This window comes from Tetranychus urticae, chromosome 3 (assembly GCF_039701765.1).
Source record: "Tetranychus urticae isolate SD_2017Ah chromosome 3, NJAU_TeUrti_SD_1.0, whole genome shotgun sequence".
NCBI classification, from domain to species: domain Eukaryota; kingdom Metazoa; phylum Arthropoda; class Arachnida; order Trombidiformes; family Tetranychidae; genus Tetranychus; species Tetranychus urticae.
The window spans coordinates 17507642-17535118 of NC_142960.1; the positions used below are offsets into that span (position 1 = coordinate 17507642).

The 27477-nt window shown below is 31.0% G+C and overlaps 2 protein-coding genes across 2 annotated transcripts in view; one reads left to right on the forward strand and one right to left on the reverse strand.

Moving 5' to 3' along the window:
- LOC107363000 (uncharacterized) overlaps positions 1–27477 on the reverse strand; it is a 41797-nt gene that overhangs the window by 3934 nt on the left and 10386 nt on the right. The gene's annotated exons all lie outside the window — the stretch shown is intronic.
- On the forward strand, positions 23940–25958 carry LOC149093513 (E3 SUMO-protein ligase ZBED1-like). The gene is made up of 2 exons (XM_089268872.1): positions 23940–24275; positions 24336–25958. Exons 1-2 carry the CDS (start codon positions 24056–24058, stop codon positions 25841–25843), a joined length of 1728 nt encoding a protein of 575 aa, XP_089124998.1. The 5' UTR covers positions 23940–24055; the 3' UTR covers positions 25844–25958.

The window sequence follows — 27477 nt, forward strand, 5'->3', positions numbered from 1 at the left end:
AAAGATGTTAGTAAATGTTTAGTTATTAAAAGCATTTTCACACTTGAAAAGTCATCTTCACAATTGACTTCATGAATATCATGAATGAACTGATATCCATTGATCTGACCACTCTGTCCTAACTTTCTTAACCCTCAACTCTTGCTGGTCCTAAACGTTATTGTGTTTGAAATTAATAAAGTGTTTAAAGCTGAAATACGATCTTGATGCTTGACTCTTTAAGAATCTTGAATAAGTGATTTTACCAAATCAATCAGTTTTGCTCAAAACTGTTGGTTTATTCCCGTTCTGACCTCACTTTGTTACATGATTAATCTGTTTAAATCACTAAACGATTATCTATTTAATCTTTCAATCTGTAAATGATTAAATGCAATAGCAAGACTATTAATTGAAATAACTGTCGACATTATTTTGTTCACATTTTTATTTGCTTTTTTACTTCACTTGTTATATAACTTGAAATAAGTGTAAGCCTAGAACCTTATTGGTAAAGACAGTTTCGTAAATCAATTGATTGGGTAACATGAAACCATAAAGATAGTTTCAACTGAACGGAAATGAATCCCTGATTGTAAAATAGTGCAACCATTAAGTCATAGGGAATATCATCAGGGACAGCAACAGCAGAAAAAATTATCATTAACTTGGATTTTTTGTTGACTGTTGTTGCACTTTAACATTTTATAACAGAAAAAAAGTAAAGCTTCAGACAAAATTGAAGTCACAAAGATCATGCTGAGAAAATTTAACCTTTTAAATGAAATGAAATTCTTATAAATAGATGAAATGCAAATAATAACGAGTAAAAGGGGAAAATAAATCAACATAATTGAATTCAAATTTTGATCAACAGAAGAAGAAGCAAAAAAATTGTTGATGATGATGAGGATGGTGATGGTGATGAAATTGGTGATCAAATCATTTACCATTGTTAACCTCGAAAAAGAAGGGAAAAAACCATTTCTGTAATTCAATTTGGTGAATGTTGAGTACATTTCAATAAATGAAATGATTAAAGTGTGAGGCAAAAGAAGGGAAGAAGCTAAGTGAATCCAAAATTTAATACAATTAAGTTAAATCAGTTTGCTAGTTGATAAATTATGATTAAGATAAAAGTGTTGAAAAGAGCGGTTGGATCGCCAAAAAACAATGGATAAACAGAGTTGATCAATGAATTGTTACAAGTGAACATGGCGATTGGCAAGACTGGCATTAATGGAAGATAATTTTATTCAATTTAATGAACAAGATGAGAGTAATAATGTTTTATGGGCAATGATGAAGGCAGAACAATAAGAATGGAAAGAGAAAAGTTGGAAGCATGATGAAAAACAAGATAATCTAATGAAAAATGATCAACAGTGTGATTCAATTGGAATCGAGAAACGGTAAATTAATCAACTCGCCTAATATGATTGAATATTCATTGGAAGGACTCATTTGATTGTAAATGCTGGGATATGTCAAGAGTAACGATCACAGTGATAATGATGAGAATCAGTCTTTTCACTTTAACCCAAAGAAAGTGTTCAATGGATCATCAACTCAACATGTTTACATGTTTAAACAATGGTTAAGAGCATTTGTATCATTGACTGAATTAACTGTCATCTGAATGTCTTGAAACCTTTTAAGTCTAAAAATATCATTTCTAATTAGAGGTTTGTTATCAAGAAAAAGTCTTGAACTTTTCGATATAATTCTTGTTGTATTTTTGGGTTTTCCGGATAGACAAGGATTATAACAGGAAAAAAAGAGGTTGAGATGCAAATATATTTTCATCACAATTCCTTTGGAACAAATAATATTATCAAAACATCTATCATCAATAATTCCATCAAACACCTTATCGTGAACTTTTTTTCTTCATCTTTCATGTTAATTCACTTTATTCTCTCTTAAGATGTTGGAACTTTTTTTTCCTTCTCACTTTGCTTAATCATCTTCTTTTCTTACCTTCTTAAAACATCTTTTATCTTCACCTTTCATTCATGCCTCCTTCGTCTTTACCTGATGTTTCACATTGATGGTGAATTCATTTGTTCACATAATGATTATATAAAAAGCAGACAAATTTGAATATTCATTTTCATTTTTATCGCACAAAAAAACAAGTCGACAAAATTGTTAACTCAAAGATAATCTAATTAAACTGCAATTACCAAACTTGAATACAATTTAATAAAGAATTGATTTTACAACAATTTGAGCAATCAAACAAATTCAACCTTCATCTCGACTCGAAAATCATTTTTGGAAACAAAGTTTTTCTCGATCGACTGAGATCGACTCAATAAATCACAAGACAATTGGCGTCACTTGAACCAGGTCAAGAGACTCTGAGTCTGGCAACTTTTCTCTGAGTTAATCAATTGTGGAATTTTCTGAGGAAATTAACTTTAGAATCTGATTTCGAAACTTTTTATTGAAATGTTGATGAATGTCAACTGCACAAGTAGACTGCCAAAAACAGTAAAAATGTTCATCATTGAGATTCTTCTTTTTCCTTGTTCATGTTCTCTGCGCAATTATACTTAGCTTTTTAACAAGCTAATTGCTATCAATTAAATTATTATCACAGACAGAAAAGCGACAAACTGTGAACGGAAATCGCAAAACAATCAACCAATTATCACACCGAGAGCAAATAGGTTACCATTCATTTCCGAACAGGATGAGTCTTGTTTTGTTTCACCCTTAACCATAGAGCACAAATGAGCGGCGACAAAACTTGTAACCAAATTAAAGAAACGACCTTTTCTTGATCACAATCAAGGAATAATCTTGATTTACCTTTTACAATTGGCAACAATTTGTTTACCATTGATAATGAATCTCGAGCAAACAAAAGTTTAACATGAAAAAGTTGAGACAAAATGTTATACACTGTTTCAGTTGTGATCAGATAAACCAGGAAATTGGATTATCAAGTTTTACTCAATGTTTTACCTTCACTTTGTTCATGCGGTTCCAGTGCCATTAATATTGTTATCAAAGCGGTTCCCAGTTTATTACAAGTTACCTTCATTTTTATTAAAATCAGGAGACTTGAGGATGAAAAAAGTGTATCAACTTGTTGGGTTTCATATTGAATTGGTGAAATTCAATTGAATATTGAATGAAAAATTGTCAAGTAAAGTCACGTGCCTTGAAAGATGCATTATTGATGAAGCAATTGCATTCATGAGTTCATTTAAATAACAGTTGGTATTGAGTTAAATGAAACTCAGTTTCATTTAGATTCATCAATGAGAAACAATTTGCTTGGACGTTGATGGAGTTGAACTGTTCTGGATTTATCATGTTGAAATAGGAAAAAAAGTAGGTTCAACAAAAAGGTGGAAAAACATTTATTCATTTTACTATCAAAGCGTTTCATAAATGATCTTAAAAATTATCTTCGAAAAAACGTGATAATCTGAGCTATTCAATGGATTAGTGTGAAAGTCATGCTTTCCTACAATTATTGATTCAAAATGAAATTTCCAGGATTTCAAGGATTCTATCTACAAATTCGGGAAATCATTTCAACTCGAAATTTTCTATCCAAATGAATTTGAATTTGATTCTGTTTAATTACAAAAGTCGTAATTTGTTATCCAATTAAAGTGATGAATTTATTGAAACGCATTTCAAGGGAATTGTTTCAATCTTATTTGATAACTTGAACAACTTCAGAACAAATTTTGCAGGTTTTCAATCATTTTTTAATTGGAAGACTCAAAATGAATCCAATTCCAAATCAAATTTAATTCAAAGAGCAATCAGATCGACTTAACCAACAATAATTAAGTTATTAATTTATTTTGATTTTCTCATCAATTCTGAGTTTGAAACAAAATGCCAAATCGATTCAATCTTGAGATTGAAATTTTGAAGTTTTTTGTCTTTTCAGGTGAAACTCATTATTAAATGAAAAGTGAAAATAAAGTTGAATCATAATCTCATTACTGAAAAGTCTGAACAAAGATTGAATATCAATATTTATAAACTCTGAACTCAACAAGAATCATTTAATCTTGAAATCATTAGAAAAGATGAAGACAATAATATTACTTTCCATGTTACAGAATACATGAAAAGTCGGAAAATTGTTATTTGATTCTCATATTGACAATTGCTCCTTTCATTATATTGAAGTTGATTAAATTGAAAATAAAAAGTAAGCAAAATGTCAACAAACTTGATTGACATGTATTTGATGATTAATCAGACCCAAGTCCAAGTAATTGAATTGTCTAAATCTTGACCATTTGACCACCAAGTTGTGTTTTTCTTGACCAAACAGCCGCAGGTCAAGGAGTCACATTTAATCTTGAAAATGTTGATGATGAGCTATTAAAAAATGTTCATCAGATTGAGTTAAAGATGTATTTGATGAAAGGATCGCTTGTCAACAGGATCCAGTTAAACTTGGCAAAGGATAATTCATGACAATTTAATTTAAGAAAAAAAGTTCATGACTTTTGTCCAGAAAATTGAAAGATGAATAATCTGAAAAATTGAAAGATTGAGCTAAAAATAGTTGAACCTTAAAAGCAATCTTGCATTCAATATTTTCCTCTAAATTGAAATGTCAACTTTTATCACTTTCATCTCGAGTTTGGGTCAAAGATGGTAAATCATTTTAATCATAAATGAGTTTCCAGAACTCGGAATAAACAAGAAATTATCAGAATCGCGAATGTCACTAATTAATAAATTAGATTGCCTTTTAGGTCAAGTGATAAGTTATTCATTGAATCAATGTGGTTGCTAATTCAATCCTGGTTACTTCATTGATAACACCATAACCTTTACCAGTTATTGAATGGTTCAAATGAAAACAAATGGCAAAAACTGGATAAACAAATGTTAACGAAACTTGTTGATTTAATAATGAAATAACGTCTTTAACGGTCCAAGAGAGACTATAAATGGACAGCAAAATGTCCAAGAGCATTGATTTTGATGAGCAAAAAGGTTTTGAATAAATCATTTTTTTCTAGTTGCTTTTTATAAATCAAATTATCATTTCCGAATCTATTTAATTGTGATAATTAAATGGTTCAAATAAAGATTTTTGTTCAACTGCAATCATTTAAACTTGAAAAGTTGAAACTGGCGGAAATGAGAAAATGTTTGCCATTAATTTAATAAAAAATGTCATTTAATTGAAACTCAATTTTTGTGTATTCATTCAATTGTGCTTTTCAAAGGAAAACCTTTACAAGTAGTTTTTTTACCAGTTTCAAGGTACAGATGGTTATGATTATCATGATGATATCATGTTAATCGTGAATAAACAATGTTGAAATGATAATCAAGAGTTAGACTCAAACATGTGTCAATATGGGCGCAAGAGAGCAACTAGGAGCAGAACAAGGTATTCAAGGTAAATATGAAAAGTTCAATAGCTATTATTATCAACACTCATGTGAATATTAATGAAAGTATAAATATAAAGTAACAATCAAAGGATAAAACATGATAAAAGTTACATAATTTTCAATGGAAATGGAAAAGTCATCAACTTCTGTAAAATCGTTTTCATCGGAGATTCCAAGCAAACTCACACTCGACTTGAAACGCTACAAGAAAAAGGCCAACATTTAGAAGTAAAAAAGTCGAACTTATTTAAATTGATTTACAAGTTACAGTAATTTTGACAAAATCTTTCTAAATGAAGTTCTGTTTTATCCGTTCTAATTGATTTGCTTTGATTGAATAGTGATGAATGATTTAAAATGTTTCAAATAATGAGAATGAATAAATGAATAGAAAAGTTCATTGAAAAGATTTGACTGAAAAGTTGGAGATTTTCTTCTTATCCTTTTTACTTGGAAACAAACAAAAATATTTTTTCCTCTTTTTCTTACATTATAAACAAAATGAAAGTATAATGGTTCCTATCAAGTATTAGGAAATGAAAAGGATGAGAAGAAGAAGAAGAAGAAAAGTGAAATATTCAATATTAATATCATGATTATTATTAATAATAATGGTTCAACATTTGCAATGTCAGGTTTGTAAACAGTGAAAAGCCAAGAGTTGAATTTTGTATCACAATTTGAATTTTGTTAGCATTTGTTAGTTGAAAACAGAGATTCCATTAATGATGGGAAAGATTGACAAGGATAATAATGACAGGGAGTGAAGGATATTTGATAGGTAAAGATGGTGATAATGATGATGAAGATGCAGATGAGGCAGAGAGAAGCAGATGAAGATAAAGGGTATATCAGGTTAAATTAGGGTTGACATGATGCATATAAATGGCCAATTAGATGGAAAAAATGAAAAAGTTCATTTCACTTAACATTTTCAGTTTCCTTTCTAATTCTTATAGACAAATTAGCTCAAGGGAATGTTTAAGAGTTGAAATTTAGTTTTATCACTATTCGCAAGATTTACGTTCATCTTGTTTTTATTAACATCATATTTAATATTAATGTTAACAGGCTTTTTTTTGCACTCCCAGTATTATACACTTTAGACATTTTTATTGTATCAAAGCAAAAAAAAATGGGCAAAAAATTAAAGTGGTTTTAAAATAAAAGTGGCATTAAATACAATTCATTAAAGTAATTTTCAACCTTTCAATTTTAAACTCTTTCTCTGTCTATGAACTTATTTTCTGCTCGTAAAAAAATATATTTTACATCTATTCATTGGGATAATTCAAGCTGAATAAATGAGCAAAATTTGAATAGGAAACTATGTTGAGTTGGCACATTTTGAATGAAACAAACTTTAAACTTGCATTGTATTCAACAGTTGAATAAGAATCATTCTAGTGTTTATTAATAAAAGATTATTCAGTTATTCATGACAAAAGTTAGACAATTACGAGATTTCATTTAGCAAAAGCTAAGTGAAAATTAATAGCAATTAATTTTGATAAGTTTAGTATGTTAGGGAAGAGTAAATGGGAAATCAAGATTATTAGGGTATAATTATTCTAATACAAATGCTATTGATATTGGTTTGAAAGTTTTGACCTCTTCTGTTGGGTTGATTGGTCCTTGAAATGAATCAATCTTTCAAGTTAGTTTACTGCAAATGCCTGCTTGTTACTAGAATTGTAAAATAATTTTGATCTTATTGAAGTTCGAAAGAGCTCTAGTTATTGTTTGTAAGTTGAAACTGTTGAACCAAAGTTACAATATTTAGAGTGTTTCTGATATATGCAAGTAGGCTTTAGTCGTTTGAACGCTGGTTTTGTTCATTTGGCAATTGCTTCTATGCAAACGAAAATGATCGATGAAAGTATTATTCCGTAGTTGCCACTGACAGCGAACGCTTTTTTAGGACAGAAATATTACTCTTTGAACATGGAAACTAACATAACCAACTTTTAAATAAACAAAACTAGCAATCAAAAGTGTAAAACAAGCGTTCAAGTACATGTTAGTACGGTAATTTAATATCATGTTTTGTAATGAAAACTCTGGTTTTACTCGTTAAAATTACTGGTTTGTTCATTTTGCAAACGCTGGTTCTATGCACTATGATTGCGAAAAGCACTGTCATAGAGCAATATTTCTATCGAAAAAATAGCGTTTGCTGCGAACTATGGAATTATCAAATCGGTTTTTCCAATCATTTTCAATATTTTGAATAGAACCAATTTGGATGAAAAAAACCAGCGTTAGAACGTTCTGTTGTGTTTATTGGTAAGTGAAAGGACGCTCAATGGACCGAAAACGACAATTTACTTAATAATTTTGCTATCGAATTGCTAACTAGGTCAGACGATCGTTCGCAAAAATCGGAGCTTTAATGACGTTAGTTGAGATAATTGTACATTCGCTTTTGTTTAATTTGAGTCTGAAATAGACCTCAAATTAGAGCCAATCGCTCGCACAAACCATGCTTTCGACTGGTTCAGTTTGAAAGCGGAGCAAACTTATCAGTAAAAAGTCACAGAACTTTATTAATTAATCATTAATCTGCAATGAATTCGTAAAATGCTTCAATTTCTGTAAAATTAAAATTCCAGGGTGCATCTGAAGACGATTGTAATTGTTCCAATAAAACATTGATACAAATGATATTGTACTTCGAAACTTAACGAGTTCATTTAAGTTTATTTGAGACACCGATTTTGGGTTTCAACTTCTTTTTTTTGTGTTTCCTTTTTATTACAACAGGCGACTTTTTTGTTTCCATACTTTTTACAGCAATTTTCGTTGATTTTTTATTTTTAGTACTCTTCAAACAACTTAGACTGGAGTTTTGACTTTTTGAAACATCCAATTGTTTGGATACAGATGGAATCGAACTTCGAGATTTACCCAGTTTACTCGATGATTCCTTTCGAATCGTCGAGTCTGCCGTAGTTTTCATTGTAGATGATATTATTTGTGATTTAACACGCGTTACAGTAGTCATAGCTTCAGCAAATCCTTGCTTCTTTTTTGAATCAGAAAATTTTCTAATATTCGTATTTGAATCTTTTTTCGGATCTTTAGACTGTTGCTTTTTAAACCTTACATAAAATATAAATGAAATAAAGAGTAAACCTAAAGATAATGAAATTACTGTCGGCAAATAATCAACTTCGGGGGCAACAATATCAACCTTTTCAGTTGATAGAGCACTTATACTTATAGCATCAGCATATCTATCATTTATTATACTAACACTGATCTTGAATTTACCCGATTCAGATAATCTCATCGAGCAATTGAAGATTGCTGCGTTGTGATTTGGTGTTATGTTAGTGCAATGGTTATGTGGACCAGCTTTGATATCTAAGTACTCTTGAGTGTCATTAAGGTTTAGTGGTCTATCGAGCTCAATTGTTAGAGTTTCGGGCGATGAAGAGTTGAACATTAAAGGTGATATTCGAGCTATTTTGAAGCAGATATCTACAGTTTGCTTAACACTGTCTATGTCCTTTTTACATATTGAATCGGACCAAATACAGTCCATAGCCACACCATACATCAAACAATGCATGCAACTATTCATTTCATCACAGTAATCGAACAATGTGTAAAGTATTATTTGATTGGTATTTTCAGTAACTTGAAAATATCCTGGTGGTCGGTGATTAGTATGCCAGTGAAGTTGAATATCGTCTATAAATTGTTCATATCCATCGTCTTTATAACATGTTAAGTATCTATTTTTTCGTTGGAAACAATATCGACCTTCACTGAAACGTAAACTGCTATACATTATCCGCAACGAATTAATAGGGTATCCAAAAAAAAACGCTTCAACATTTTGAATTGAACTATCGTTATTGAAGTTTTTGTGAATTTTAATACATTTCTGTACCCAGCCACTTCTTTGGTGGCAAAAATGAGTTTGATTGAAGTATGGAGTGTAATCATCTTCCATTTGTGCACTAAGACTTGTTCCATCAGCAAAGATAAAATGATAAGGCCATATTCGGTCAAAATTGAGCTCAACTGAAGGTACAATATTCCCATTAGAAGAACAGTTTTTATAAGTAGTTTTTTGGCAACTACGAACTTCGGATCTTAAATGGTATCGCATCAAGCTGTAATTACTAGCACCTGAAGCACATCCTCGTCCAGTTTCATCAAACAATGAAATAAAATCATCAATGGGATATCGAGTATGAATCAAGCTCTTGTTGGAAGCTTCTTTTGTTATTAACAGTAATATTTTTTCGGGTTTAAAAAATGTTAAATAAATAAAAATTGCTCCAGTAATTTGATTAGTTTGAAATTCTGGTCGATTATAACGAATCTCAATTGCACTTGAAATGAGTTCAGTTCCTTTGTCAAGACACAATCGTATTATTGATATCTCTTGAGTAACATTTGCGTTCTTTTCATTCCAAATACTTCGCTTTATTAAAAGGTACAATTTATCGTCGAAATGAATATAATCCATCATTTTCCATTCTTTAATGAACTTCCAATCATCTTTAAGCATAGGTAAGAATCTAATCACAGAAACTGATTTTTTTTGATCATCGAAATACAACAACTCAATATAATTCCACTCAGGAACTGGTTTAGTTAAATTTGGATTGAATATTGTTGGTACATGTAGAGCTTCATTATCACCAAAAGCTATTATTGAACCAGTTAATTTACCAGAATATTCCATATCTTCGATATTCTTTTGATTAATCAGAATTTGTGGTTTATTTTTATATACGAACATCAATCGATTCTTATCAAGATTAACTACTTTCCAATTGACTATGTCGGACACATCAACTACACTTGTTGGAGTGTCAATTGTTATGATTTTACCAGCAACATAAATATCACACGATGTAAGATCGTACATACTTCTGAAGGAAACACTATCTGGTGCTTTGTAGTAAGTCAATCGATTTTGTTTAAATCTTTTGAACGAAGATGAATATTCAATTGATAAAAAGAATTGCATGATCGTGATAAGATTTGGAATAAGCATTTTAAGTTGTTGGTTGTTAAACTGAATTAAAATAAAAGATAATAAAGTTTGAAGACAAATGATTACATTTTTAGTAAAGAAATCCCAGGATTCCATAAACTAATAATACATTTTACTTCTTGTTTGGACTAATAGATTGAGCAAATAATTTCAGCAGAAACTTCAACGCACCCTCAAATATTGATAAATCACTTATTTATCACTTATTTTCAGTATAAAATGAAATTAAAGAAAGATGAAATTCAAGTCAAACTATAATATTTTGATCTTCGTTCATCCCACAATATGAGCGCTACACATATAATGAATTCCAGTTTATTTTCATGGTGATTCGATGCTATACAGGCAAGCCAGCCATCTCAAGATTTGTATTTCAGCCAAGAGAGTTAGTGAGTCAAAATAATTTTGATCTTATTAAAGTTCGAAAGAGTTCTAGTTATTGTTTGTAAGTTAAGTTGAAACTGTTGAAGTTACAATATTTTGAGTGTTTCTGTTATATGCAAGTAGGCTTTAGTCGTTTGAATGTTGGTTTTGTTCATTTGCTTCATATGCAAACGAAAATGATCGATGAAAGTATTATTCCGTAGTTGCCACTTACAGCAAACGCTATTTAAAGGGACAGAAATATTACTCCGTGAACATGGAACCTAACATAACCAACTTTTAAATAAAACTAGCAATCAAAAGTGTAAAACAAGCGTTCAAGTACATGTTAGTACGGTAACTTAGTATCGTGTTTTGTAATGAAAACTCTGGGTTTACTCTTTATTACTGATTTGTTCATTTTGCAAACGCTGATTCTATTCACACGAAACAATCAATCAATTCAAGCAAACTTTTTGATTCCATACTTTTTACATCAATTTTTGTTGATTTTGATTTTTGGTGCTCTTCAAACAACTTAGACTAGAGTTTTGACTTTTTGTAACATCCAATTGTTTTGATAAAGATGGAATTGAACTTCGAAACAACCAGTTTACTCGATTGTTCGTTGAGTCTTTCGTAGTTTGCATTGTAGAGGATATTATTTGTAATTCAACACGCGTTACAGCAGTCATAGCTTCAGCGAATTCTTGCTTCTCTTTTGAATCAGAAAATTTTCTTACTTTTCTTGTTGAAACTTTTTTCGGAACTTTTGACTGCTGCTTTTTAAACTTTACTAACAAGGGAACCATTCGAAGTGGTACCAAACGGTTTTGATGCTCAATAACTCATTCAAAAGAGAATGTCGAAGAGCATCGCTTGCCATGTCCACCTGGGCGTGCAGGAACCCTTCGTGATTTGTGCCTGTATAAAGGCTTAAAATGGAAGAAAAAATGCTAAATAAGATTCCTAAAAAGGCTATTCCACCTAGAAATTATGTAAAAATAACAAAACGCTAATCACGAAGTTAGTGGATAGTTATTGGATGTTCGACAGTAATACAAATGGTATTGTACTTCAAAATTTAACTAGTTCATTTGCGTTTATTTGAGACACCGATTTTGGGTTTCAACTTCTTTCTTTTGCGTTTCCTTTTTATTACGACAGGATACTTTTTTGTTTTCATACTTTTTACAGCAATTTTTGTTGATTTTTTATTTTTAGTGCTCTTCAAACAACTTAGACTGGAATTTTGTCTTTTTGAAACATCCAATTGTTTAGATACAGATGGCATTGAACTTCGATATTTAACCAGTTTACTCGATGGTTCCTTTTGAATCGTCGAGTCTTTCGTAGTTTGCATTGAAGATGAAATTATTTGTGCTTCAACACGCGTTACAGTAGTCATAGCTTCAGCAAATCCTTGCTTCTTTTTTGAATCAGAAAATTTTCTAATATTTGTATTTGAATCTTTTTTCGGATCTTTCGACTGTTGCTTTTTAAACCTTACATAAAATATAAATAAAATAAAGAGTAAACCTAAAGATAATGAAATCACTGTCGGCAAATAATCAACTTCGGGGGCAACAATATCAACTCTATCAGTTGATAGAGCACTTACACTTATAGCATCAGCATATCTATTGTTTAGTATACTAACAATGATCTTGAATTCACCCGATTCAGATAACCTCATCGAGCAATTGAACATTGATCCGTTGTGATTTGGTGTTATGTTAGTGCAATGATTATGTGGACCAGCTTTGATATCTAAGTACTCTTGAGTTTCATCAAGTACTAACGGTCTATCGAGTTCAATTGTTAGAGTTTCAGGCGATGAAGAGTTGAACATTAAAGGCGATATTCGAGCTATTTTGAAGCAGTAATCAATAGTTTGTGCAACATTTTCTTTGTCCTTTTCACATCTCGAATTAGACCAAATACAGTCCAAAATTACACCATACATCAAACAATGCATGCAACTTTTCAATTTTTTACACTGATCGATCAATGTGTAAATAATTATTTGATTGGTATTTTTAGTAACTTGAAAATATCCATATGGTCGGTGATTAGTATAATAGTTAAGCTGCATATCGTCTATAAATAGTTCATCTTCATCGTTTCTGTAACAATCTAAGTAAGTATTATTGTTTTGGAAACATTTTTGACCTTCACTTAAACGTAAACTGTTATACCATAACCATAACGTATTAAGAGGATATCCATGAAACAACGCTTCAACATTTTGAATTGAACTATCCTTATTGAAGTTTTTGTGAATTTTAAAACATGTCTGAATGATGCCACTTCTTTGGTGGCAAAAATGAGTTTGATTGAAGTATGGAGTGTAATCATATTCAATTTGTGGAAGAGAAGCTCCTTTAGTATCAGCACCGAAGATTAAATGATAATCCAATATTTGTGCAAAATTGAGCTCAACTGAAGGTACAATATTCTTGTTAGAAGAACAATTTTTATAAGTAGTTTTTTGGCAACTACGAACTTCGGATCTTAAATGATATCGCATTAAGGTGTAATTATTAGCACCTGAAGCACATTCTTTACCAGTTTTGTCAAACAATGAAACAAAATCATTGAAAAAGTATCGAGTATGAATCAAACTCTTGTTGGAAGCTTCTTTTGTTATCAACAGTAATATTTTTACTGGTTTAAAAAATGGTAAACAAATGAAAATCGCTCCAGTAATTTGGTTAGTTTGAAATTCTGGTCGATTATAACGAATCTCAATTGCAGTTGAAATGAGTTCACTTCCTTTGTCAAGACACAATCGTATTATTGATATCTCTTGAGTAACATTTGCGGCTTTTTCATTCCAAATACTTCGCTTGATTAGAAGGTACAATTTATCGTCGAAATGAATATAATCCATCATTTTCCATTCTTTAATGAACTTCCAATCATCTTTAAGCATAGGTAAGAATCGAATCGCAGAAACTGATTTTTTTTGAGCATCGAAATACAACAATTCAATATAATTCCATTTAGGAACTGGTTCAGTTAAATTTGGATTGAATATTGTTGGTACATGAAGAGCTTCATTATCACCAAAAGCTATTATTGAGCCACTCAATTTACCAGAAAATTCCATATCTTCGATAGTGTTTTGGTTGATGAGAATTTTAGGTTTATTTTTATAGACGAACATCAATTGATTTTTATCAAGATTAACTACTTTCCAATTGACGATTTCGGACACATTAACTACACTTGTTGGAGTTTCAATTGTTATTATTCCACCAGCAACATAAATATCACACCATGTAAGATTCTTCTCACTTCTAAAGGAAACACTGTCTGGTGCTTTGTAGTAAGTTAATCGATTATGTTTAAATCTTTTGAACGAATATGAATATTCAACCGATAAAAAGAATTGCATGATCGTAATGAGATTTGGAATAAGCATTTTAAGTTGTTGGCTGTACAACTGAGTTAAAATAAGAGATAATGTAGTTTGAAGACAAATGAATACATTGTTAGTAAACACATCCCAGGATTCCATAAACTAAAAATTCATTTAGTTTCTTGTTTGGACTAATAGGTTGTGTATATAATTTCAACAGAAACTTCAACGCACCCTTTTTATGCTTAAATATTGAAAATCACTTATTTATCACTTATTTTCAGCATAAAATGAAACTAAAGAAAGATGAAATTCAAGTCATTAAACTATTTTGATCTTCGTTCATCCCACAATATCAGCGCCACACTCATAATGAATTTTATGTTATATTCACGGCAATTTGATGATAGCATCAGGCAAGCCAGCCATCTTTAGATTTGGATTTCAGCCAAGAGAGTTTGTGTGTCAAAATAATTCATGCTAGCGATTTGTTGAAGGCATTACAAACCAGCTATAAATCTATCCAATTTCATACAATAATGATCACTCATACAAATCAAAAGCAAAATCTTCTGGTGTCTAAACGACAGTGTGATAATGCAAAGTGCCAAACTGATTTTACAAATCAAAACGAATCGCTGTAATTTGAAATACTTAGACTTATCAGACTAGCCATTAGACTTCACAAAAGGCTTCATTTAAAAGGTTAGCTAAACGAAATAATTGTAAAAATCAATGTCATAGAGTAATTTTCTGTCTCAAAATAGCGTTTTCTGCGTTTGTTGATTCCTTTTCGATTTCATCAATTGGTATTGATTTGGAATCGATGAAACGCTATTAAGTGATAGAGCCTTAAATGCAATCAGTTTTATGAATCCTTTAATGAACAGAACACCGAGGGATAATGATAAATGGAAATATTTTGCAGAATATTGTTGGACGAAAAAAAACGAAGCAAAAGAATGAAGAAATGATAAATCAGATAATCTATCTCAATACACATTTACCTTTGCTAATAATATTGATTTTTGCATTTTTATTTATTTATTTTTCCATCTTCTACTTTTATTTATTTTGAGTCTGAAATAGACCTCAAATTAGAGGCAATCGCTCGCACAAATCACGCTTTCGACTGGTTCAGTTTGAAAGTGGAGCAAACGCAGCAGTAAAAAGTCACAGAACTTTATTGATAAATCATTAATCTGCAATGAATTCGTAAAATGCTTCAATTTCTGTAAAATTGAAATTCCTGGGTGAATCTGAAGATGATTGTAATTGTTCCAATAATTGATACAAATAATATTGTACTTCAAAACTTGCTTAGTTTATTTAGGTTTATTCAAGACACTGATTTCAAATTCTTCGTTTAGGTATACTTTTCATCGCAACATGCAAACTTTTTGATTTCATAGTTTTTAAACTAATTTTTGTGGATTTTGATTTTTATAGTTCTTCAAACTGGGGCTGGAGTTTTGACTTTTCGATGAATCCAATTGTTTAGATACAGATGGAATTGAACTTCGAGATTAAACCAGTTTACTCGATGGTTCGTTGTGGATGGTTGAGTCTTTCGTAGTTGGCATTGTAGAAGATATTATTTGTGATTTAACACGCGTTACAGTTATAGCTTCAGCGAATGCTTTCTTCTTTTTTGAATCAGAAAATTTTCTTACTTTCCTTGTTGAAACTTTTTTCGGATCTTCTGACTGTTCCTTTATTAACCTTACATAAACTATCGATGAAATCAAGAGTAAACCTAAAAATAATAAAATGACTGTCGGCAAATAATCATCTTCGGGCACAACAACATCAACCTTTTCAGTTGATAGGGAACTTAATGTTATAGCATCAGCATACCTATCATTTAGTATACTAACACTGATTTTGAATTTACCCGATTCAGATAAGCTCATAGAGCAATTGAAGATTGATCTGTTGTGATTTGGTTTTATGTTGGTGCAATGATTTTGTGGACCAGCTTTGATATCTAAATACTCTTGAGTGTCATCAAGGTTCAGTGGTCTATCGAGTTCAATTGTTAGAGTTTCAGGCGATGAAGAGTTGAACATTAAAGGCGAAATTCGAGCTATTTTGAAGCAGTAATCAATAGTTTGTGTAACACTTTCTTTGTCCTTTTTACATATTGAATTGGACCAAATACAGTCCATACTCACACCATACATCAAACAATGAGTGCAACTTTTAAATTCGCCACAAAAATCGATCAATTCTAAAAGTATTATTTGATTGGTATTTTTAGTAACTTGAAAGTGCCCTAATGGTCGGTGATTAGAATACCAGTGAAGTTGCATATCGTCTATAAATTGTTCAAATCCATCTTCTTTATAACAACCTAAGTAAGAATTATTTTGTTGGTAACACTGTCGACCTTCACTGAAACGTAAACTGTTATACCTCAACCAAAACCTATTCATAGGGTATCCAAAAAAAAGCGCTTCAACATTTTGAATTGAATTATCGTTATTGAAGTTTTTGTGAATTTTAATACATTTCTTCTGTGAGCCACTTTTTTGGTGACAAAAATGAGTTTGATTGAAGTATGGCGTGTAATCATCTTCCATTCTTGCACTAACGCTTGTTCCATCAGCGAAGATAAAATGATAAGGCCATATTCGGTCAAAATTGAGCTCAACTGAAGGTACAGTATTCTTGTTAGAAGAACAACTTTTATAAGTAGTTTTTTGGCAACTACGAACTTCGGATCTTAAATGGTATCGCATTAAGGTGTAATTATTAGCACCTGAAGCACATTCTTTACCAGTTTTGTCAAACAATGAAACAAAATGATCGATGAAATATCGAGTATGAATCAAACTTTTGTTGGAAGCTTCTTTTGTTATTAACAGTAATATTTTTTCGGGCTTATAAAATGTTAAGCAAATAAAAATCGCTCCAGTAATTTGATTAGTTTGAAATTCTGGTCGATTATAACGAATCTCAATTGCACTTGAAATGAGTTCACTTCCTTTGTCAAGACACAATCGTATTATTGATATCTCTTGAGTAACATTTGCGTTCTTTTCATTCCAAATACTTCGCTTTATTAAAAGGTAAAATTTATCGTCGAAATGAATATAATCCATCATTTTCCATTCTTTAATGAACTTCCAATCATCTTTAAGCATAGGTAAGAATCGAAGCACAGAAACTTTTGCATTTTTTTCATCGAAATATAACAATTCAATATAATTCAATTTAGGAACCGGTCCTGTTAAATTTGGATTGAATATTGTTGGAACATGAAGAGCTTCATTATCACCGAAAGCTATTATTGAACCACTCAGTTTACCAGAATATTCCATATCTTTGATAGTCTTTTGGTCGATGAGAATTTGAGGTTTATTTTTATGGACGAACATCAATTTATTCTTATCAAGATTAACTACTTTCCAATTGACGATGTCGGACACATTAACTACACTTGTTGGAGTTTCAATTGTTATTATTCCACCAGCAACATAAATATCACACCATGTAAGATTGTCTTCACTTCTAAAGGAAACACTATCTGGTGCTTTGTAGTAAGTCAATCGATTTTGTTTAAATCTTTTGAACGAATATGAATATTCAATCGATAAAAAGAATTGCATGATCGTAATGAGATTTGGAATAAGCATTGTAAGTTGTTGGCTGTTAAACTGAATTAAAATAAAAGATAATAAAGTTTAAAGACAAATGAATACATTTTTAGTAAAGAAATCCCAGGATTCCATAAACTAATAATACATTTTACTTCTTGTTTGGACTAATAGGTTGTGGATATAATTTCAATAGAAACTTCAACGCACTTTTTTTATGCTCAAATATTGAAAATCACTTATTTTCAGCATAAAATGAAACTAAAGAAAGATGAAATTCAAGTCATTAAACTATTTCGATCTTCGTTCATCCCACAATATCAGCGCTACACACATAATGAATCCTTCAATGAACAGAACACCGAGGGATAATGATAAATGGAAATATTTTGCTAAAATATTGTTGGACAAAAAAACGAAGCAAAAGAATGAAGAAATGAGAAATCAGATAATCTATCTCAATACACAATTACCTTTGCTAATAATATTGATTTTTGCATTTTTATTTATTTATTTTTCCATCTTCTACTTTTGTTTATTTTTGCCTTACTTGGTTTTTTTGTCTCCTTATTTGACCTAAAAAGTAACTTCTTTTCACCATCAACCTCACCATCATCATCCTATCATCATTGTCTTCCCTTTTTTCAACCTTTCTCTTCCTTCCTTATTCATCCAAAGATGACGATGATTCAAATATAAACATGTATTTGTTTACATTGGACCAAGTAACCTTACAACCGAAAAATGCTGTTAAATACAATTTGAAACCTTAGTAAAGTTAATCAGTTGAAATGTGTTCATTAAAATATGGAGAAAAGTGTTTCTTTCATTCCAACACTCGACTTATTCATAACCTGAGCCGACAAATGTTCAATTCATGTGTGTGAAACCAATTAAATGATTAAGTTTTTTGCTTCCCTTGAACTTGAGCAGAGAGAGAGAAGACGAAGCAAAAAAGTTGCTCAAATGAAGTAAACAATGTTCAACAAGTTAACTAACACAAGTCTCGAGGAAAGTTCAACTGATTAAACTGAATGCAAAGTGAATAAAAAGCAACATTTAATGAGCACAAAAAGGAACCATCAATTATTCATCAAATGGTTAAAGAATCCAAAAATTTCGTCTTCGCCAGCATTTTGTTACAAAAAAACAGGCCAACAGATAAAACTTGTTAGACTAACATTTTCACGCAAAACTAAGTCACTTTTAATGTATTCAATGGTTTTTCACTGTCTTAGACTTAAGCTGATTTTCAAGTCAAACCTTTCACACTCGAGTTGAGCAAAATATTTAATGCTATTACTTGGAGTGAAACATGTAAAATGGTTGCAAGACAAAGGATTAGATTAGGAGTAAAGAATGATATTCAAGTGTGAATCTGTCATGAATTGAAAATTCTCTTGTTTTCTTTGCTGGGAGTTTTCACTCCAAGTCATTCCATTGTTGCTTTCAGATTCGTCCAAATGAATCAGTCGAGTTTTGAAATTTTCGTCTTTTCTTTGAAATCTTTTTTTCTTTAAAATTTTGGTTTTGCTTTTTACCTTTTCTCTTTGCTTCAGTTTCTATTATTATGTTATTTTGATTATCAGATTAATGATGATGAAAAGTAAATCACATTTTCTGTAATAAGATTTACAATGATTGGTGAAAAAAGAGAACAGAAATGATCAAAGATTGCAAATTTATCTTATTTTGAATAGACGATTCTGATGATTTAAGCTTCAACTTTTATTAATATCAGGATTTGATATTTTATTGTACATTTAAAATCAAATATTATTCCTGATTTTGCACCGAATACTCTAAAATCAGATTGATTGATTCTCTTTCATTGAAAAGTAAGAAAAACATTTTAAAATGTTTTTCCAACTTTTATTCAATAAAAAATTTCCCGAAAAATTTCAAGATGAAACTTGCTCAACAGTGAAAGATGAGCTTGAAATTTTTCCAATAAAATGGAGGAAAAATGAACACTAAATGAATTGACTAAAATCGATAAACTTGATTAAAGCCTTTTCGAAATTCGATCTTAATTTTGAGCAAATTTTCAACTTTTATTATCCATTGAAGAAGTTGAATCAAATTTAATTTGCTTGATTAAAGGTAATGTTATTCAGCATTTATGATCGTTATGAACTTTCAATGAACATCGTAATAACCATGAAAAGTATTTTGAGCTTAAATTGGAAAAGGTTATGAATCGTAATTCATGATGGAAGGAAATGTTTCAGAGTCGACACGAAAGCGTTAATTTGTTTGATTGGGTCAGATTAATGATCGATTCTTGATTTGTCTATTGAATGATATATTGTTACATTTTGCTGCTAAAAATAACCAGACATCATTCATCATGAGTTGAATGGTTAACAATTGTTGCCCACATTTTGGTTGTTTACAAAAATGCTTTTATGTTTAAGTGTAAAGGCTGGGAGTTAATAGATGGAAATGTTCATTTCTTTAGTTGTGATTAAACTTGTTAACAAGTGAACAAGTGAACTGGAAAAGAAATGAAAAACTGAACGTTAATCATTCATTGCGTTTCTTGTTACCTATTACTTGATATTGTAAAACCAAACCTTTGGCTTTCAGAAAAGCAGGAACTGAAAGCTCTCAACATGTTCAACTGACTGCGTAGGAAGCTGTAGATGATGAAAGCACGGAAAGAGCAAACAAAAAATGTAATTTCAAGTCAACAATCAATTTTGTCTGATTAGCTTCTCATCCAGATGAGCCTAGTGAGTTTTTCAAGCTTCAGAGCGATTCTATTCTCTTTCTCTCTCTCATTTCTCTTTCAACGAAGTTTCAACTTTGCAGTGATCTGTAAATTGTTCATCGGGTTATCTAGGTTAGTAGATCAATCGGAGAATGCTTGGAAATGGCTTATGTTTAGTTAAGGTTTTAAAGAGGACGAACTCATAGAATCATTATATACCAGAAATTTCAATGTATCAATGTTTTTGAGAAAAGGTTTTACAGAAAATATTGTTTTTATTTCTTCCTTTATTCAGACATTTGATATTTACAGAATTTGAAACGCAAAAACGAATCTCCGAAAGATTGTTTATAAGTTTACATTAAAAGACGAATTGAAATATTGAAAAGATTTACTTGAAAAACGTATCCAATTTGTTATTTATTGTTCTCAATGAGAACATATTTCTTTGAATTGTCTGACGATAAAATTGAAACTTATTAGCGAATAAGAGCAGTCAACAAGAATTAATTCGTAGTTTCAATTACACAAAAACTTTATTTAGGAACAGAAATATTATTCTATGGACATCGCTTTTAATACAATCATTTTCAGAGAACCAACTTAAATGAACAAAACCAGCGTTGAAATGGCCAAAGCTTATTTTCATAAGACGGGAACTCGTTATTCGAGAGTTGCTCGAAAAACAATATTGAACTTATTGAATAAGTGATCGGTTGATAGTTAAAATGAAACCTACACAATCTTTTGAGTGTTTTTGTTATATGAAAGTAAGCTTTGGTCGTTTTAACTCTGGTTCTGTCTTGTAATTGCTGGTTTTGGCTATTTGAAAGTTGGTTCTATGCAAAGGAAATGATTATATAATAAAAGCGTTATTAATCCGTAGTCCGTAATCCGTATCCGTAATCACTTACACCAAACGTTATTTTGGGGACAGAAATATTGCTCTATGAACATCAAGTCTAACCTAACATAACCAACTGAACAAAACTAGCAATCAAAAGAGTAAAACCAGAGTTCGAACAACTTACTATCATAAGACAGAAATACTCAAAATAGAGCAATATTTCTGTCTCCAGCTAACATTTGCTGCGTAAGTGGCAACTACGGAAGAATGGAAAACTTTGGAACGGAGAAAGAAGGAGAAAGGAGAAAGAACCTTTTGTATCGTGACCGTCAAACTCATTCAGAGACGAGTTAAAGTTGACACATTTTAGCACGAATGAAACAAACTTTAAACTTGCATTGTATTCAACAGTTGAATAAGAATCATTCATAAATAATAAAAGATTATTCAGTTATTCATGACAAAAGTTAGACATTACGAGATTTCATTTAGCAAAAGCTAAGTGAAAATTAATAGCAATTAATTTTGATAAGTTTAGTATGTTAGGGAAAAGTAAATGAAAAATCAAGATTATTAGGGTATAATTATTCTAATACAAATGCTATTGATATTGGTTTGCAAGTTTTGACCTCTTCTGTTGGGTTGATTGGTCCTTGAAATGAATCAATCTTTCAAGTCAGTTTACTGCAAATGCCTGCTTGTTACTAGAATTGTAAATAGTTGATTTTATTGAAGTTCGAAAGAGTTCTAGTTATTGTTTGTAAGTTAAGTTGAAACTGTTGAACCAAAGTTACAATATTTTGAGTGTTTATGTTACGGTAACTTAATATTATGTTTTGTAATGAAAACTCTGGTTTTACTCTTTAAAATTACTGAAATGTTCATTTTGCAAACGCTGGTTCTATGCACACGAAAATGATTGCAAAAAGCGCTGTTCATAGAGCAATATTTCTGTCTCAAAAATACCGTTTGCTGTGCTAATATGGAATAATCAAATCACTTTTTACAATCATTTTCAATATTTTGAATAGAACCAATTTAACCAACAAAACCAGCGTTAGAACGTTCTGTTGTGTTTATTGGTACGTAAAAAGGCGTTCAATGAACCGAACACAACAATTTACTTAATAATTTGCTAGAGGATCGAATTGCCAACTAGGTCAGACGATCGTTCTCCGAAATCGGAGCGTTACTGACGTTAGTTGAGATAATTGTACATCCACTTTTGTTTATTTTGAGTCTGAAATAGACCTCAAATTAGAGCCAATCCGCTCGCACAAACCACGCTTTCGACTGGCTCAGTTTGAAAGCAAAGCAAACTCAGCAGTAAAAAGTCACAGAACTTTATTGATTAATCATTAATCTGCAATGAATTGATAAAATACTTCAATTTCTGTAAAATTAAAATTCCAGGGTGAATCTTAAGACGATTGTATTATAATTGTTCCAATAAGACATTGATACAAATGGTATTGTACTTCAAAACTTAACTATTAGTTCATTTAGGTTTATTTGAGACACCGATTTTGGGTTTCAACTTCTTTTTTTTGCGTTTCCTTTTTATTACAGCAGGCGACTTTTTGATTCCATACTTTTTACAGCAATTTTTGTTGATTTTTTATTTTTAGTGCTCTTCAAACAACTTAGACTGGAGTTTTGACTTTTTGAAACATCCAATTGTTTGGATACAGATGGAATCGAACTTCGAGATTTAACCAGTTTACTTGATGGTTCCTTTTGAATCGTCGAGTCTTTCGTAGTTTGCATTGTAGAAGATATTATTTGTGATTTAACACGCGTTACAGTTATAGCTTCAGCGAATGCTTTCTTCTTTTTTGAATCAGAAAATTTTCTTACTTTCCTTGTTGAAACTTTTTTCGGTTCTTTTGATTGTTGCTTTTTAAACCTCACATAAACTATCGATGAAATTAAGAATAAACCTGAAGATAATAAAATGACTGTCGGCAAATAATCATCTTCGGGCACAACAACATCAACCTTTTCAGTTGATAAAGCACTTACACTTATAGCATCAGCAAACCTATCATTTAGTATACTAACACTGATCTTGAATTTACCCGATTCGGATAAGCGCATAGAGCAATTGAAGATTGATCTGTTGTGATTTGGTTTTATGTTGGTGCAATGATTATGTGGACCAGCTTTGATATCTAAGTACTCTTGAGTGTCATCAAGTACTAGTGGTCTATCGAGTTCAATTGTTAGAGTTTCAGGCGATGAAGAGTTGAACATTAAAGGCGATATTCGAGCTAATTTGAAGCAGAAATCATTAGTTTGTGTAACAGTTTCTTTGTCCTTTTTACATATTGAATCGGACCAAATACAATCCATACTCACACCATACATCAAACAATGCATGCAACTTTTGTATTCGCCACAAAAATTGTTCAAGTCGTAAAGTATTATTTTATTGGTATTTTTAGTAACTTGAAAGTGCCCTAATGGTCGGTGATTAGAATACCAGTGAAGTTGCATATCGTCTATAAATTGTTCAAATCCATCGTTTTTGTAACATCCTAAGTAAATATTATTGCGTTGGTAGAGATGTGCGATTATATCAAAATCATCGATAAATATCGATGATTTCAAGTCGATTCCATATCGATGATTTCAGTGATATATCGTACTAAAGGAAACCCTTGGAAACGCTTGTTTATCTTATGACATACACATGTTTGACCAAATTTAGTCTGTTTTATGTATTTCTTTACGTTTTTTTTTGATTTTTTTGAAAGTTTTACTTAATGTAATATTGAAATATGCCATCCAAAGTGTGGAATTTTTTCAACAAGGTTGACGGAACCAAAGCAAAATGCAAACAATGTGATGCTAATGTGAAATATTGTGGTAATACTACCAATCTCCACTCACACATCAAATCTAAACATCCAAACCTTGCTATTCAATTAGTTGATGAAGCAACAGGAAACAAACAACCAAGAATAGATGATCTGGTCGCTGAATTGAATTCAATTAAAGGTAAGTATTTTCAATGTAAAATAAGATGAAATTTTTAACATTTTTTTTTCTTCTTTTAAGGTGGTGTTGCTGCTAATGCTATTAAAGAAGCTATTGTTTGGTTTATTGTTGGTGATTTTCAGCCATTTTCAGTAGTGGAAAGTGAAGCATTTATTCAAATGTTTAAAATAGCGTGTAAACATTTTAAGATGCCAGGAAGAAAAAGTATTACACAGCTTGCGAATAGGATATTCATCAACAAAAAAGAGCTAATAAAAACTCATCTCAAAATGATAAATTACCTTAGTTTATCATGTGATTTATGGACCGATGAACATAATTCTAGATCTTTCATCGGCTTAACATGCCACTTCATTGACAACTATACAAGTCAATCAATATGTTTAGCTGTTAAACATATGAATGTTTCTCATACATCTGATCACATTGTAATTGCCATCAATGAAGTATTAGAAGATTTTGAAATTGGAAAGGACAAAATAACTTCAATAGTTACTGATGGTGCACCAAACATTGCCAACGCTGCTGGACGCATATGTCCAAGTCCGATTTGGTGTGTAGCTCACAAACTTAATCTGGTTGTTACCGATTCGATTGGAACTTGTGGTGATACTCGTGATATTTGTTCCAAAATCAGATTAATAGTTAAACTATTTAAACAAAGTAATAATCTCAATGATTTACTGAAAAATCTTCAAACCCAAGATGGCGTTTTGGTTCCACTCAAGTTAAAACAAGATGTCATAACAAGATGGAACAGTACCTACCTTATGATTGACAGGTATCTACAGTTAAAGAGTTTTACATCTATGGCTTTAATTAGATCATCGAGAGAAGATATGGATATACCTTTTTATGAAATGGACTTCATTACTGATATCAAAGGATTATTAGAACCTTTTTTCAAAGTAACTGTTGATATTTCAGGAGAAAGTTACGTAACTGTAAGCAGAGTTATACCTGTTATCAACATGCTTAAGCATTGTGTAAAATCTTATGTAACTAAAAGTGAAGCAGGTAAAAAATTTCAAACCGTAATTTTACGCAATTTGGACCAAAGGTTTGGAAATATTGAAAGTTTTAAAAGATTTTCTTTGGCCACAATTTTGGACCCTAGGTTCAAAAAGATTGATTTCATGTCACCATCAAACTGTGCTCATGCAATCACTGAAATCAATAACTTATTGCAGTTTGTGCCTCTCACTCAGGAAGTTCCTGACATATCACAATCACCTACTGATAGCTTATGGGAGCTACATGATAGGCGTTGTAACCAACTTATTGATTCAGAAGTTGGACTTAATTCTGGTCTCAAACACTATTTATCTCTACCGAATCTCAAGTTAAATGCTGATCCTCTTGATTTTTGGAAGCGCAATAAGGAGAATTGGCACGAGCTCCATAACTTAGCAATTAAGTACCTAACAACAACTGCTACCTCTGTCCCTTGCGAGAGGCTTTTTTCAAAAGCAGGTTATATTCTTAATGAAAGAAGAAGCCGACTTGATGCCAAAAATGTTGATATGCTTTGTTTTTTGAAATCTTTACCACATTGTTTTAAGTATTAATCGTTTTGTATCGTTTTTTTTGAATTAAATCGATTTATCGATAATATCGATATTTATCGATTAAAATTTTTAACATTGCGTCATCATCGATAATCGTTTTTTTAATAATCGCACATCTCTATGCGTTGGTAACACCGGCGACTTTCAATGAAGCGTAAACTGTTATACCTCAACCATAACCTATTCATAGGGTATCCAAAAAAAAACGCTTGAACATTTTGAATTGAACTGTCGTTATTAAAGTTTTTGTAAATTTCAATACAAGTCTGTTCCCAACCACTTATTTGGTGGCAAAAATGAGTTTGATTGAGGCTATGATTGTAATCATATTCAAGTGGTGGATGAATACTTCTTCCATCAGCGAAGATAAAATGATAAGGCCATATTCGGTCGAAATTGAGCTCAACTGAAGGTACAGTATTCTTACTAGAAGAGCAATTTTTATAAGTAGTTTTTTGGCAACTACGAACTTCGGATCTTAAATGGTATCGCATTAAGGTGTAATTATTAGAACCTGAAGCACATTTTTGTCCAGTTTTGTCAAACAATGAAACAAAATGCTTGATGAAATATCGAGTATGAATCAAACTCTTGTTGGAAGCTTCTTTTGTTATTAACAGTAATATTTTTTCGGGTTTATAAAATGTTAAGCAAATAAAAATCGCTCCAGTAATCTGATTATTGTGAAATTCTGGTCGATTATAACGAATCTCAATTGCAGTTGAAATAAGTTCACTTCCTTTGTCAAGACACAAACGTATTATTGATATCTCTTGAGTAACATTTGCGGCTTTTTCATTCCAAATACTTCGCTTTATTAAAAGGTACAATTTATCGTCGAAATGAATATAATCCATCATTTTCCATTCTTTAATGAACTTCCAATCATCTTTAAGCATAGGTAAGAATCGAATCGCAGAAACTGATTTTTTTTGATCATCGAAATACAACAATTCAATATAATTCCATTTAGGAACTGGTTCAGTTAAATTAGGATTGAATATTGTTGGAACATGAAGAGCTTCATTATCACCAAAAGCGATTATTGAACCAGTTAATTTACCAGAATATTCCATATCTTCAATATTCTTTTGATTAATCATTATTTGAGGTTTATTTTTATGGACGAACATCAATTTATTCTTATCAAGATTTACTACTTTCCAATTGACGATGTCGGACACATTAACTACACTTGTTGGAGTTTCAATTGTTATTATTCCACCAGCAACATAAATATCACACCATGTAAGATTCTCCGCATTTCTAAAGGAAACACTATCTGGTGCTTTGTAGTAAGTCAATCGATTTTGTTTAAATCGTTTGAAAGAATATGAATATTCAATCGATAAAAAGAATTGCATGATGATAACAAGATTTGGAATAAGCATTGTAATTTGTTGGTTGTTAAACTGAATTAAAATAAAAGATAATAAAGTTTGAAGACAAATGAATACATTTTTAGTAAAGAAATCCCAGGATTCCATAAACTAATAATACATATTACTGCTTTTTTGGACTAATAGATTGAGCAAATAATTTCAACAGAAACTTCAACGCACCCTTTTTATGCTTAAATATTGAAAATCACTTATTTTCAGCATAAAATGAAATTAAAGAAAGATGAAATTCAA

Coding starts and splice junctions, on each gene's coding strand:
- LOC149093513 (XM_089268872.1), top strand. CDS start 24,056: ATGCCATCCAAAGTGTGGAATTTTTTCAACAAGGTTGACGGAACCAAA. Junction 24,276..24,335: donor TGAATTGAATTCAATTAAAG/GTAAGTATTTTC, acceptor TCTTCTTTTAAG/GTGGTGTTGCTGCTAATGCT.